General features: G+C 38.9%; 1 protein-coding gene across 1 annotated transcript; it reads left to right on the top strand.

Moving 5' to 3' along the window:
• Positions 1 to 1,266: 1,266 nt before the first annotated feature.
• On the top strand, positions 1,267 to 15,782 carry LOC575532 (coiled-coil domain-containing protein 62). Its single transcript, XM_030992363.1, has 12 exons — positions 1,267 to 1,331; positions 7,864 to 7,993; positions 8,475 to 8,749; positions 9,430 to 9,625; positions 10,098 to 10,264; positions 10,999 to 11,100; positions 11,705 to 11,782; positions 12,301 to 12,394; positions 12,723 to 12,824; positions 13,269 to 13,452; positions 13,907 to 14,102; positions 14,677 to 15,782. The coding sequence occupies exons 2-12, from the start codon at positions 7,885 to 7,887 to the stop codon at positions 14,815 to 14,817; spliced, it is 1,644 nt and encodes a 547-aa protein (XP_030848223.1). The 5' UTR covers positions 1,267 to 1,331; positions 7,864 to 7,884; the 3' UTR covers positions 14,818 to 15,782.
• The last annotated feature ends 408 nt before the right edge of the window (positions 15,783 to 16,190 follow it).

Here is a 16,190-nt window from a genome sequence, read left to right as displayed (position 1 = left end):
GGAACAGGTCCCTCTGTTACGCCCATGGCCTCGGCGGTGTTTCCCTTCATTAGTCCATTCGTATAAGATAGGACAAACAAACTATGTACCGGTATCCCTTGATACCTGTAATAAGTTCCAGTCCCTCATTTCATGCACCCTCTCATTACCCCTAAGGTATAGACGAATCTTCAAAGTGATATTTTAAAATGGTTTACATCCGACCAGGGGGAGGGGTCAATCTGCCCCCCCCCCCTTCAGTAAAACAATTGAAGGTATTTTCACTTCCAAACTGTCTAAATAGAGGTATTTTTATTTGAAATTTGGAACAGTTTTAACACTGGTTTGGTTCAAATTCGTTTAATACACCATAGATCCATATAACATGACATTTTTGTTCATTCATTACCTTTATTATATAATGCCGTATCAGCTATCTATTTTCAAGGGCAGCCTTCTTGTATTGTATAGGCAATCGAGGAATAATTGTGAAATGATGTGAAGTTTGATATCTTAATTAGCTTACGGTAGGCCTATCTTGTTGATGTTGAACTAAATTATTCAATATCACGCGTAAAGCTATATTTTGAAAGTGGATTTGATCCGTTAACCTGTTACGCACTACAGAAATGCTTTTCAATGAAATGTCTCGGAAAAGTTGGTGACATACAAAGAAAATACCCGTAAATGAAATCCACTTACTTGAAGCGATGAATTTGGGGAACTTGGCGAGGATCGTCAAAACAATGGAACCATTTAAAGTTCGTATTATTTTACATCTAAGCAAACATGCATGGTTTATACCGGAGACCCATTTGTCAATGAACTTCATCCAAATACCGAGATATAAGTGATTTTTTTTTTAAACGATCGAAAAGATCATAATAATACAGAGTTATACTAGTTCTGAGAAGAAAAAACGGATATTTCTCCGGTTACGTTTTAGATCTCCTGTTGTCCCTAATTAAAAAAAAAGAAAGAAAGCAACTGTCAGTGAGAGCTCATAGCATTATGCAGATCAGCAATTTGAGTAAAAAGCGCTCTTTATGAAGGGGGTTGGGTGTCCGGACACCAAAATGAAGACTTATTTTTTATTTTGCCTAATGATTTAACGGAAAATATTAATCAAATAGCACTAACCATCATGAATACAACATCTTTTTTGTAAACGCCTTATCAACGCAATCAAGAAAATCTTGTAATCATCGAAGTCTTTTGTATCGACGAGCTAGAAAACGACTGGATCCAAAGCCTAGACACGTAATCGCGCAAAATATGTAAATTTGAAAAGTGCTGAAACGTTCTATTTCCTTCTCGCCTGCAACCAGTACACTCCGTCCCGAGAATTTTAGGTAAGAAATATTGCCTTTGTTCTTTTAAATTTACGAAATAGATACCAAAATCTATTTGAAAATAATTCGTTAGGCTCATATCTAAGATATGGCTACGAAATAAATCAGCAAAAGAACGAAATTTAAACTTGGTCTTAGTTTTGTTGGCTTGTGGAACGATGCGGTGCAGTGGTCACTGCAATCTGCCCCGCACTGAGTGGCGAGGCCATGTCCTCAACTACACTGAGCACTGTCTCATTGTCTGCATGTTTCCACCGGGGCGCGGCGGGGAGCGGTGGCCAATCCGATCCAATGAGTTTGATTGAGCCATGCTCTTGAGTTTCACACACTACATTCATCTATTCTAGGTCTAGGCTATGCTTACGGTATATATTTTAGTCTGTAAAGTCCAAGGTGATGAATGTGACTGTCATTTTATTTTATCAGAAAAGAGAGAGAGAGAGAGAGGCGAGTTGCAGATGGTTCAGTTCTTGGGCCGTGGCGTGGGAGTGTATAGGCCTACTAGTATTAGTAGTCTAGACTGTTTGCTTCATGAATTGAACAAGAAAGGATAATAAATATGAAGTAAAGAGTCCAAAAATAGGATTTTGTTTTAAGTGGCCGAAAACTCCCTCCTGTAATGTTTTCAAAAGTAGCCTAGGTCTAGTCTAGTTTCACCATCTCTTTATTTAGACCTATAATTTATGTACCTCTCGATATTGCAATAACTACAAACACACCGATCCCAAACACAACATTATCCACAGACTCAAACCAGATAACCGCTGTCATAGTGTAACCCAAGGTGAAGTTATGCAACAAACTAAGCCTGAGTCATTACGGTTTTTGTGCTAAACGGTTAACCGTTAAAAGTATACGGGCGGTTTCGTTTAACCGTTTAATAATAATCTGAAAAAGTGAAAATACAGTATTTGTAATAGTGCTGTAGCTAGGAACCCTGCTGGTCTTCAGACTGTCGGGCTGAGCATTCCCAGCCCCGGACTATGGCACAAATTGGGTCATCCTGATAAACAGAGACCAGTAACAAACAACATAAAACATGTCTTATTATTCCTCATCTGAATTAGATATCATGATTAACCTTGCAAAGTTACTCTGTGAAGGTAGCTGATCTGTGACGTGTTTATATATGCCTTTGCAATGCAATGTTTGCACATGGTCGGTCAGGGAGAGAGCTCCCTGCATGTATCATTGCCATATGAAATTATGTGGAAGTGTGTATCACACACACCCAAGACACACCCTGCAATGAGCTGATCCAAGTTAGTGACCAATCAGGAAGGTTCTCTAGCTATGTGGGTGGAGTTTGATACCAGCATAAATTACAGGTTGGTGACCGCGCGTGCTTTCACCGTACCCAGTTGGTTCCATGACACATGCTCCGCCGACGATTGCTCCGCCGACATTTACTCCGCAAAACGCGACAATTGCTCCGCGACATTTGCTCCGACGTCAAATGCTCCGCCGACAGGTGCTCCGCCGACAGTTGCTCCGCCGACAGTTGCTCCGCCGACAATTGCTCCGCCGACAGATGCTCCGCCGACAATTGCTCCTCCGACAATTGCTCCGCCGACAATTGCTCCGCCGTCAATTGCTCCGCAAAACGCGACAATTGCTCCGCCGACATTTGCTCCGCCGACATTTGCTCCGCCTAAAGCGACACTTGCTCCGCCTGAAGCGACACTTGCTCCGCCGACATTTGCTCCGCCGACATTTGCTCCACCGACATTTGCTCCGCCGTCAATTGCTCCGCCGACAATTGCTCCGCCTGAAGCGACAATTGCTCCGGTGACATATGCTCCGCCGACAATTGCTCCGCCGACAATTGCTCCGCCCAAAAAGTGTCCCATTAAATACAAATGCTACTAGTACTACGACAAATGCTTCGCCGACAATATTTTTTTTTCACGGGTTGTTTTTGTTTCTTTCTTTTTTTCTTCATTTTTTGAATGCATTTCATGACATTATGTAAATGAAATGAAATGAATGAATGTTGATAATGTGGGAGGAAAAAGCAGTTGCCTAAAAGTCGTTTCGAATATACTGAAATAACTTTCCATCTATCACTGTACGTCCCACATAATGTACACTAAACACTCATTACATGTCATGGGAAGTTTTTTTTTTTAAAGTAGAGCAGCAAGCCACATTCCCCAATACGCGCATACCTCCTAGTTAATTTCAAACAGCTCATCAATATGTAAGACCTGAAATTACCTCAATGAAAGAAGACTAATAACATGAGAGGAAAGAAAAGAACAAAAAAGACAACCGTTTTTTGCTATTCCCCATTATGTTTGATTAAAAAAATAAAAAATAAAATTATAGCTCCTTACGCAAGTTCTCCGGCGAAAGATAATTACTCCGCTCAAAATCTGTTTCATGTATTACTCATTAGCTGATCCAAAGCTCAAGGCTATCTCTCTCTCTCTGTCTCTTTCTCTCTCTCCCATGCTCCTCCTTTTCCTGTTTACACCGTTTTCTTGTCTTCTTTGCTCTTTTCTTTCCTCTCATGCTATTAGACTTCTTTCATTTCCATCACTTCTTCTCTGCTCCCCCTCTCGAGTTCTATTTCTCTCGTGAAATTGAAACGTAAAGTAATACAATCATGTAGTACATTCTTGTTTAGAATAATATTTTCAATAATATCCAGTCCATTTTCTAAAGGTTTCTTTCCTTTAGTTAAGTGTATGTAGCTTTAATATATATATGTTAGTGTGCAAAACACTCCGTTTCATTCGAGTACTTTGTTTTCACTAAATAATTTAAGGGACTCACGAAGCCACCGGAAGAAGAGCAATTGGCTTATCATGAAGAACTAACATCAAACTGCAACAAAATGATTCGTATAAATGTGAATAAGCAGAAAGGCTGCCATCTCATTTTCCCGTCTGAATGGGTTCTCTTCCTTACGTATATAAGTGCCCTTATTTTCTAAACTTTTTTTTTTATATTTGTGTGTTTATTAAATTTTCAATCATATAAAAATTACATATTTACAAGTCATTGGTAATAATTAGACAAACAAAAAAACCAATATGTATAAGAACAACTAACAATAATGAAAGGACAAGAAAGTTATAAAAAAAAAACATTATAGTAAAAAAAAATACACTGTACACATATAAATCATAGTTTGAACTCCAGTGCATAAAGGGGAGTGAGGGGGCACAGGAATAAAAGTTAAATCAACATGAGTATCATAAGTCAAATCGCCATTTCTTAAAATGCGAAACAAGCTTGTTCCTTTTTTTCGCTGAGAAATATTCAATATCTTTTTGTTTCTTTATAAAACTCTTAAAAAGATCAACACTTGGTAAATCCCCTTAACTTATTTTCTAAACTTCCATGATGACCTATTACATTGTAAAATGCTTTACCTAGTAAGATGCATTGATCGAGGTAATTTCAGGTATTACATATTGATGAGCTACTTGAAATTAACTAGGAGGTATGCGCGTATTGGGGAATGTGGCTTGCTGCTCTACTTTTTTTTAAAAACTTCCCACGACATGTAATGAGTGTTTAGTATACATTATATGGGACGTACAGTGATAGATGGAAAGTTATTTCAGTATATTCGAAATGACTTTTAGGTAACTCCTTTTTCCTCCCACTTCATCAACATTCATTCATTTCATTTCATCTACATTATTTCAAGAAATGCATTCAGAAAATGAAGAAGAAAAAAAGAAACGAAAAAAATAGGTGTAAAGAAAATATTGTCGGCGAAGCATTTGTCGTAGTACTAGTAGCATTTGTAGTTTATGGGACACTTTTTGGGCGGAGCAAATGTCGTCGGAGCAAATGTCGGCGGAGCAATTGTCGCTTCAGGCGGAGCAATTGTCGGCGGAGCAATTGTCGGCGGAGCAAATGTCGGCGGAGCAATTGTCGGCGGAGCAAATGTCGGCGGAGCAATTGTCGCTTCAGGCGGAGCAAATGTCGGCGGAGCAATTGTCGCTTCAGGCGGAGCAATTGTCGGCGGAGCAATTGTCGGCGGAGCAAATGTCGGCGGAGCAAGTGTCGCTTCAGGCGGAGCAAATGTCGGCGGAGCAAATGTCGGCGGAGTAATTGTCGCGTTTTGCGGAGCAAATGACGGCGGAGCAATTGTCGGCGGAGCAATTGTCGGCGGAGCAATTGTCGGCGGAGCATCTGTCGGCGGAGCAATTGTCGGCGGAGCATGTGACGTCGGAGCAAATGTCGCGGAGCAAATGTCGCGGAGCAATTGTCGCGTTTTGCGGAGTAAATGTCGGCGGAGCAATCGTCGGCGGAGCATGTGTCGGGTTACCACCCAGTTCAGTGGGAGGTCAAGAAGCCACGCCCACATGTGTGCATGTGACAAGCATGAGCTCTCCATCTGTGTGTATGTACAGTGTATTTGGGCGCCGGAGGTTTGTGTGTACATGTGTGTGTGACTGAGAGAGCATGCATGGGCTAGCATGTCCCTGCATGTCCCTGCACGGACGAGGCAGGGACATGAGAGCATGAACCTATGAGGTTCATGATGAGAGAGTGAAGAAGTAAAACAAGTGAGACTAGATAGAAAGGGTTGCTGTGTTAATCGGCTGAATTGAAGAATGATCAAAAACTTAAATTACTCACAATATCCAAGACTTTGTTGATTGATAACTTCAATTATTATTGTTATCAATATTTTTGTATTTCATTTATATATGAACATTATTTTAGGGGGCGAGTCGGCAAGGGATGGATATTAATATTGAGAGAGAGAGAGAGAGAGAGAGAGAGACTCGGGGGAGAAGGGATGTGAGAGGAACTGACCATCGAATGTGTAAACATTTAGAAAGTTGTGAGCTGAGAGTGTAGAAATAAGAAAAGGTACATGAGCGATGAACACATTGCAGAGAGAAGGGAATAAAGAGGGTGAGAAAAAAGAGAAGGGGGCTGGTTGTTTTATTGTTTACAAATTCATTCATGAGGATTACTGCTACCAGAAAGCTGGCGCGCAGCGGCCAGGGTGTAACATTACACTGCGGTTTCTTTGATTATCTTTATCATCGGCTATTAGCACATTCCAAAATGTATGCAAATAACGGTTAACCGGAGCGAGAAATGCTAAACGGTTTTGATGAATGCGGTCGGATAACCGTCGGTTAAACGGTTTGACTCAGGCCTACAACAAACAATGAACAAAAAATGAGGTAAATGATGTACATAATGGGAATAAATAGTGTGAACATTCAAGTGAATAGCTGCCTTTAGTTTTAGTTTTACAGTTTCAATGTAAATTTTTTTATTTTTGGGGTCATTTGACAGGTTGTGTATCGGTTTCTTGAAAAAATAGACTAGATTTCTACATCATTACACTTCCATTTTCCATGTCCAGCATTGCTGATCATTCTTAGTCTATGTTTTATAATATATAATTATATTTTTTTTGCTTTTGAAGGGGTAGAGTAAGACCGCCAAACTTTGGACACTTAAGACAAAATGGGGGAAAACATTAAATTCTTTTTTAATTATTGAAAGATCAAATATATTATTATTGTGCAAATACTGTTTATGTCTGTCATGAAAAGAAAATTAGTAAAGGAAATGGAAAACTAGAATTATTTACTTACCCGCCGAACCTTTTTTCATGCCAAGCTTCGGACGTTCATGTGTAGTGCACGTATAGCGCATAGCGCACGTATATAGCACGTACAGCGCGCGCGCTAAAGTGCGCATTCATCTGAGGTTTGGAAACCGGATCAAAAATTGTACGACGGGGGTAGGTTTGACTGCGTTGATTTCATGACAAAAGTATTATTTTCAAGTTTTGGGTAGATTTATGTTAGCTAGAACTATCAGAAAATCGTTTTTCACAACACTCACACAATATTTTGGTGCTAAAATCTTACGAAAGCGCTATTTTTTCGTAGTCAAAATTACACTCAATGTTGCCTGTCCGAAGCTTGGAAGAGCGCCATCTTCTGGTAGGGGAACCTGTATAGTACCCCTAGGTCCATGGTAACGGCCGCCATTAGAAAATTTTCGCGATAGAGTGAAAAAGTATCTCATAAGCTCCCATAATTTTGATAGAAACCACCTGAAATATGCCAAGGATTTGTTTATAATCGATATATGAGGCTCTACACCTTAACTCCCCTGTTAAGGAACTGTAAAAATCTAGGTAACCTGAAATCTGTCTCTGAATTTGATGTTTTTTGTGAGTTTTGCAGACGGCAACCTGCCCTAACTTTCTGTACTAACGATATAGGTTAGCAGTAGTATCAAATGCATGCAAGTTATACCCGCCTGAGCTAGGCTCATATTTTGCGTTCGAGCCGTTGAAGTAAATTTTGTCCGAAGTTTGGCAACGTCCGAAGTTTGGCGGTCTTACTCTATAGCTTTTAGTCTCAAAATGCACTCATGAAGCAAGCCCTCAATATTGTAGGCTGTGAAACTGCCTAGATTATGGTATTCTTTATTTGAATGAAGAAAAATACATCATAATTGATTTTCTGTATATTAAGATATATGGTCAACATTCAGTCATAAATTATATGAAAATCTCTCTCTGTCTTTTTAGATTGCAGCTTTACTCTACCCAATGTGTGAACCCAGTAGGGCTTCCATAGCCCAGAACATGTCTTCCATCTATGGAGAGCATTCAACTTTCCCTACAAAGGACATGAAGCAATCGGAAAGAAAATGGACAGGTAATTTGTATACTTTCATTTTATTTTATTATTTTTTAAATGAATAAGAAATGCTCTGGATGCATGTAGAAGAACCATTGCAAACTGATGCTCTGATTAATAAGTGATTTACCTTTTTTCAAACAAAATGAATATAGAGTTGCATATCGAAACCAGTTCAAACCTCAAATAATAATATCATTGTTTTTAAATGTACAAAATTTAATGCATCTGAAAAAAAACATTACACATCAACTGAAGATCCATCACTCTGGAGATGTGCCAACGTCAATAACTTATTAGATCGACTTCTCTACCTAAAAAGGTAACTGCACGTGCAGAATATTACAAAGAAATAATTCTATTTTTACAATACAGGATAGTCCATGAGCAATTTAGTTCAGTGTAATTCCTCTTATTTCCTCATTATTTTGTGTTTCTATTCAATTCAATGTATGTTCTAATTCAGAGCCAAATTTTTTCCTTGATTTCTGTCCAACAGACAACTTGAACTCTACACCATTCCACAGCACGCCAAAGTCGCTCTCCTACCCCACTCTACTCCCTCGGCACAGCAGCCCTGAACCCTCACCCCTGCAACCTGCTACCCCCAACAAGGATTCGCCCCTGACTGGTGAGGCTCGCTATGGCAGTGAGGATAGGAATGGGCTAGCTCTGAAGAAGAGCAGCAGCCCTAGTAATATCAGCTCCCTGTTGAGCCCTCAGAGAATGCAGTCTTCCCCAGGAGCCTTCCTGCAAAGCTCCCTCTCATCAAAGGTGAGATGCCTCGTGTTGACTTACCATAAAACTAGAGCCTTTGTCTATGAAATGTTTGCCAATTTTGTGAGCAGTTTCAGATTTTTGACAGTTTTATGCCGCTAAAAGATTAAAAATTTACTCCACATGCAGCAGGTCCCTGTGGTCTTTCAACTGTTGACTCATTTTAATCTTACATACATGTAGTTGTTATGTCAGAAGAGCCTCTGAAAAATATTTACGGTTGTCATTGAAGGTATATCCCAGTTCTGGTCATGCGATTGCATTGTGAAATCGATCAGAAAAGGTTGATCATCTAGTATATAAGTATTGGTGTGTACTACAAAGTTCTGGAATCATCAAAATGATAAGAAATTTGGCCCAGTCTTGGTTAAGTTACAAGCACTGTACACAGAACGATGTATATGGGACTACACAATATCTATTTAGGCCAGATCGATATAATAATTTACCAAAGATATCAATTAGTAGGCGGTTTCTCAGCAAAATTTGTATCATCATGTAATAGTCAAAACATATTCTTTCACAAGATTGGTAATAAGAGCTTCCATTTCATTTTTTGAGAGGGGGTGGGGGGCGTTTACTGGTCTATACCTTTAACAAACATCAGAAAAAAGACACTTTACATCTAATCGATCTAAAAACCTTGTTGTTTCTCAATGTTTTATCTCCAATTTCAGAAAAGCTATACCTCGGACCTTGAGAACACCACCATTCAGAAGCAGCGTCAGGAGCTGCAGCTTCTGATACGTGAGCTACAGGACAGGGATAGGGAGCTCAATGAGATGGTCGCCTCTCATCAACGACAGCTCCTGGCGTGGGAGCAAGACAGACAAAAACTCCTGGGCCTCGAGACCAAGTCTGCCAGATACGAAGGTAAAGTCCCTCCATCAACAATGCTATGAAGAAAAAATATGAGCAATTTGTTCTTTTAGCTTTCGCTTATAATGTCTGATTTCAGCTTTCTGTGTATCCTTATGATTTACTTTGATGAGGGCAAAAGGAAAAGCTTTAGTATGTCTGTTTTGTTGCTATTTTTCCACCTTGCAGTACCAATCGTGACCTACCTTGACCTAAGCCTTCCACACCATTTGGGAGATCTGTGATGGCTTCTGCTTCATGACCTCAAGCCAGATCTTCCTATCTTGTGATGTTCTGGTCGTTTCTGTGAGGGATCCTAGACATCTAGTAGCACAATCAGCCTTTACACAATCTAACCATTTCTTGGCTGTAGTACCAATCATGTCCATCAAAATATGTACAAGAAGTACCAAGAAAACGTTATACAGCCAATAGGAACTGAAAAATAACCCTCACAATCATCACTGTTTAACTTGATTCTTAACAGGTGAGCTGAGGAATCGGCGTGAGTACATCAAGAGCCTGAAGACTAGGATGAAGGTCCTTGGATCTCAAGACCAATCTAAAGCCTGTGCTCTGGAGACCATGCAGCAGCAACTCAGACAGCTCTCCGACAGTGCCACCGCCATCAAGCACCGTGCTAAAGATGCAGAGGTGAGAATGTGTGAATAATATAGATATATTGACTGCTATGAAAGGCATCACTGTTTCTATAGGCTCAAGGGGATGTTACATCCTACTATAACCCGAGGCTGTACTTCCCCAAGAGCCAGTATAGAAACAGCTATGCTTTGGATATTAAAGCCGTCCATATATCTTTTATATACCCCAAGAGCCAGTATAGTAACATATATCTTTTATATTCCCCAAGAGCCAGTATAGAAACAGCTATGCTTTGGATATTAAAGCCGTCCATATATCTTTTATATACCGAATTTACAAACAATTCTACAAAGAATTCTTACCTTATCTTTTTCTTGAGTAGGGACTGGTTAAATAATTCATCACAGCAAATCTGAGACACTGTCTGTAAATCTTCGCTGGAAAGTTTCCCGAATGTAGTGATCATTATAGCATTGTTAATTTTACTGAAGTTTGATATTCACTTCTTTCACATAACTTACTGATTATGACTATTCAGTTAAAAATTAGCATTGTTCATTGACTGAAATGTGTCTTGCAGTTTGACAGTGAGGAGGCGAGTTGGCTCAGTCGGTAAAACGTACGACGTCTGCCTGTCTCAACTAAGATTGTTTTGGGCCACCCAGAGACAGGTGACGGCAAATACTTATATAATGATAATAATAATGATAACATGCACTCCTCAGTTTCGCTGCTGCTTACTCTGAGTGTTTGAATATTTTGTTCACCACATTTATTTTTATCAGGAGGAAAATGCCAAACTAAAGACTGCTATACACAATCTATCAGAGAAAGCAAATCATTTTGAAGCAAGAGAACAAGAGCTGACTGCTGTTGTCAGATTAAAGGTAAGTCTTGTGCATAATTGATCATTCATCCCTAATCTTAAAACTAGTGGATAACATCGGTGCACCCCAAAGTTAGAGTGCCAGATGAGGACTGCGCCCTATCACGAGAATGTGAAACACATTACAAGTCCATAAAATCAAGTAAATCCATTACTTTTACAGTATCAATGTTCACCATCACGCAGGAAGATGGACTGATTAGATATTGATCATTGGCTCAAATAATTTCCTATGTTGGCAGGATGGTGTTTGGTCAGAAATACAAAATATTTGAAATATTTTAGGCACGTCGGCTCCAATAATCCATACTTTGTCATAGTTGAGGGGTCGTATGACCACATGCTGTGGCAACAAAAGCTTGGTAGTCAATATTCTTATTGAATGGAATTCTTAACTTTAAACTTGGACTAAAAACTACTACTAACTTTCACCTAAACTTTATCCAATTATCATCCTGAGCGTAAACCCTTATCTTACCTTGATGAATAGCCCTGATCAATTGTTGCCTTAGCACATATTGAGTATCGTATGAAGCTGTGGAAATATTTCTTTGTAAATGGTTCTCGATATATGACGTAGTAGCGATTTTGTTATTTGCTTACAGGATAAAGACCTTGTTGATGCCTCTGCACATATTGCTGAACTGACTGGAAGACTGAAAAAGCTGGATCTAGCACATAGGGTAAAAAGAAATAACCGTTGCACGATATTTTTGTATGTAAATGGATCAAAGACTTTAATTTGGCAACATGGTGACAATTTGATTCATGAAAAGGTTAACTTTCCAAGAAAGCAGAAAAGGCAGAAATAAATTTGCATTTAAAATGACTTGAACGTAATGGAGTTAAGGACTACCGTATACAAGAAAGAAATTTTCTGAGTAAGGTATGAGTGGGATTTTGTTTTATAAGTATTTCATCTCCAGATATTGCAGTTTAAGATTAGTTATTGAGTTTAGGAAGTTGTTTTTATATTATTTGGTAATCTACAACTGGAATTGTGTTTCACAAGAGATATTTTCAGAAAAAGTGCGCAGCTCCAAATAGAATGCTGACAGACAATATTGTTGATAGTGGAAATCAACTCTTTCATCTGAGCTTTTGGCCCTTTTTGTCCTATCATGTGTGTGTATCTAGGCAGGACAAGCAATGATTTTGTCAAAATATCAGATTTGTTTGGTATGTCATTTTATATTTGAAGGAAACTAAACAAGAGAAGCAGAAGGAGAAGAAGAATGTGGTTGAGCTTAAGACCCAACTGGACGAGAGTTTCTCTGAAGTGGAACAACTCAAATGTAGGTCATTTACCATATCAGCAATTGTTAATAACTAATTGTTTATTATCCCTATCTTCTCTTTATCAATTTTTTTCTTCTGATTCATCTTTTCTCTCTTCTTTACTTAATTTCCCCTTTTATTCCTTTATTTATTTCTGATATTTTAACAGATTTTCTGATATTTATACTAAGCTATGAGGCCTTCTTTGGAAATAACATTATTCAATAATAATTATGAATATAAACTTATAACATGCATTCACTTGTTGCTTGACCCTTGACTTTCCTTATCATTAAAATCATTCTTACACTCTGAGTTGACTTCTTCCATTTATTTATTCACTAGCTGATCTTATGGACCGTGCAAACAGAAGCACTGAGCACAGGATTGAGATCACTAAACTCCAGGAACAGGTCAAGAATATGGAGGCTGAGCTAGAACTCTCTGGTAAGTTATCTTCTCAGTAGCACGGTTTCCACGGTCATGGAAAATCATTAAAAAATCTCCCAGAGTCGGGGAAATAATAAACTCTTGATGTTGTATAGCTCCCTCTCAAGACTGATATTACTTTAGCTTTAAACTAATGTTTCTTGACTCCAATCAAACGATTTGCTATTCCTGTTTGGAAATTATAAATCAGAACTGCATATTCTGAGATTTCTTTGTCGCAGCTACCATGGAATGGCCTTGGCGCTATTTGAAATATGTGAAATTTACCGGGAGCACCTATAAATTTTTATTCAATTTCTCGAAAGCAGAAGTGTTTTAGAGGCTAAATTTTCTAGTGCTTATAATACATCCACAGGGGCATCCAAATATATCAAGATTTTGAAGAATTTCTTTCCATCCAATTTTCCAAATTTTCCATTACATATGTACCTTTAACCGTAGGGGAGAGAGAAAAGCGTAAGGATCAACTCCTGGATCTTCAGCGCTCCAAGCAGGACAGGACTGATGCTGAACTGACCTCACTCAGGCAGGCATACGAAAGACAACACAGGGATCTCAGTCTGTTACAACTCAACATGGAGAGTCAGAGAGACAGAGCAGAGGAAGCCATCTCTAAGATATCTCTGTAAGTACCATTCTCCCTAGGATATTTTATGCCTGTGCTTCAACATATGGCCCTGGCGATAATTGATCCTGGCTTTATTTCATGAAAATGTACGATTGGGGTTGGATTTTGGTTTTTGATTATGGTTATCTATAGCATTTTGTCCCGCAATGAAGTTAAGAATTCTGTTGGTATACAAAAAATGCATGCAAATGAGTCCATTTATACAATTTATTTGCATTTGAGTTGAGGCTGTGAGCAACTATTGTATCGATAGGTAGATGCTTGTAAGGAGCGAATGAAAACATGCATCATTTGTGCTATACAACAAAACTCCTAGACCTTGTTATTTGATGTAAAAAGATAATTCTCAACCAATATGTATGACATATTAGTCATAAAATGTCTAAAAACCTATAAAGCACTTTGGCAGCAATTACTTTGAACTTTACATTTGTACCTTCTTTATTTCCAGGGAAACCGACTCCATCTTTGATTCTAAGAGGACCTCACCGTCACCGACACAGACCAAGAACAATCTCTCTGCAGCTTCCATCAACTCCATCAATGGGGAAAGCCCCTTTGTGAGCAGTGCAGGAGAAGGGGGTGTGGCTCTCAACCACAGCAGTGTGGATACTGAAGAGCTGCTTGAAACAACTCACTCCGAACAGGTAGGTAAAGAATGCCCGGATGGGTAGGTAATTCAGTCATAGAAGAAGACATTCAGAAATGCTGCAGTGATTTGATTATTTGTGTAAATGACATGTTCCATGTATTAAAACAGTAGATTTATTATCTAGTTCATTGGAAAGATTTGTAATGCTTTCCCTGTAGTTATGTACACTACAAGCCATTCTTTGTTCATGTAGCATGTAGCTGATTACCTCTTACATGTAGGTTATAGCATTTGTTTGAATAGTTTATAAACAAAAAAAATCACAAATTCTTTGAAAAATATGTTCATTTTCATATTGACAAATATTTAACCCCTGCCCCCCAAAAGCATTTATAATGGAACTTCACACAGAGCAAAGGCTTGTTACATGTACGAGTTCCTAAAATTGTCCCATAATGAATTTGATTTGATGTGTGATCACTTTATAGCTGACATCAATAAATATATTGCTCTCCTACTCTTCCCCGCAACTCTCGTGTCACTCTCATTCTCTCTCTCATTTACTTTCATGTTAATCCTTAATGTGATCTTTTATCTCTTATTGTCTCCATGTATCTTGCTCTTGTTAGCTTGGCATGTCACCCACCAGCAAGCTCCACAGACTGCTGACAGAGTCCAGACAGATGGTGGAGAACCTGGAACAGACTACACTACCTCCCTACAAAGCCAAGAGTAGCCCCAAGGCGGACCAGGTGATATGGCCTCGGTGACAGAGAGAGGGAGTGGGAGTGAAAGGATAATAGAGTGAGAGAGAGATAGAGACAGAAAGAGGGAGAAAATGAAAGATAGACAGTGCCTTCCTTTATAGCCAACAGTAGTCCACAGGGGGACCAGGTGATATGGCCTTGGTGACAGAGAGTGGGAGGTAGAGAGAGAGAGAGAGAGAGAAAATAAAAGATAGACTGTGCCTCCCTTTATAGCTAACAGTAGCCCACAGGGGGACCATGTGATATGGCCTCAATGAATGAGAGTGAATAAGGAGATAAAGAGAGAGAGAGAGAGTTGCATAGAAGTGTGAGAGAGCAATGTATTTATTCATTTAAATTGTAGACCCCACAGCTTGTGAACATTCTATTACAGATCATCATAAGATGGTTCAGAGAGACAAATCTTCAAAAACACAACATTCTATCTTACACACATTAGGCTGTGAGCTGTTTTCAAAAGAAAATCCTTCCAACTTTCAAACTAAATAAGATGAATACTGCAACAGTATTCAGTGAGATGGACTACCATTTGTAATATCGCGCCTGTATCTTTCTCCACACTATCTGGACTTAGTTCACTCCATGTAACCTCATCGAGATCTGCTGAGCTCAGCTACTAAGTTTAGGAACAGATATCTGATATTTGAGTGGATGAAATCCTCTGTGTTCTTTGAGATTTGAGTCAACCTCACCAGGGTTTTATTGTATTTGTATTTTGTATTTATTAACATTTGTTTCCTTCTCTACATTACAATATGAAACGCAATGTATATATAAATTATATATGTAACAAGGATTTCAACATGAGTATACAGTAAATATTTCAGATAACAGAAAGAGGCGAAACCTGAAACAAACAACTGATTACCTCCATTGTCAAGGGTGACCATTGAGGCAAGTCCAAACAAAAGAAAAAGGACAATAGTAGCTTCAATAGAGAAATCCTTTGTAGCTAGAATGAGTGAGTCCAGCCAGAGAAAGAGCACTAAGGTAGAGAAGTATCAAGCCAGAGCTATGGCTAGACAAGGCAGGATTTTCTGTACCAGCAAACTTTTCACACTGGGGTCACGGTCAGTCATATTTCAGAACGTAAAATCACTATTTTCTGAAGCAAAAGGATGGAATCCACAAGTCAAACAAGTCCAATGTGATCACAGGACACATACAAATAGGTTCACATACATTCCAAGCACTACTTTGATAAGAAAACAGAAATTTAACAACAAAAATAGGAGCAGTCATGAGAGACTGTACTGCTTTCGACTGATCTCTACTCTATGTTTTATTAAAAACAAGCAAAATCAATAAACAAACAGCAGCTTCATCTGACAACATTATCCTGGGGAATATACAGATGGTACCTAGCAATAGCTAGG

The sequence above is a fragment of the Strongylocentrotus purpuratus genome, unplaced genomic scaffold (assembly GCF_000002235.5).
Source record: "Strongylocentrotus purpuratus isolate Spur 01 unplaced genomic scaffold, Spur_5.0 spur5_scaffold_2, whole genome shotgun sequence".
NCBI classification, from domain to species: Eukaryota; Metazoa; Echinodermata; class Echinoidea; order Camarodonta; family Strongylocentrotidae; genus Strongylocentrotus; species Strongylocentrotus purpuratus.
The sequence above is the reverse complement of the archived record's forward strand: the minus strand, read 5'-3'. Positions and strand labels throughout refer to the sequence as shown.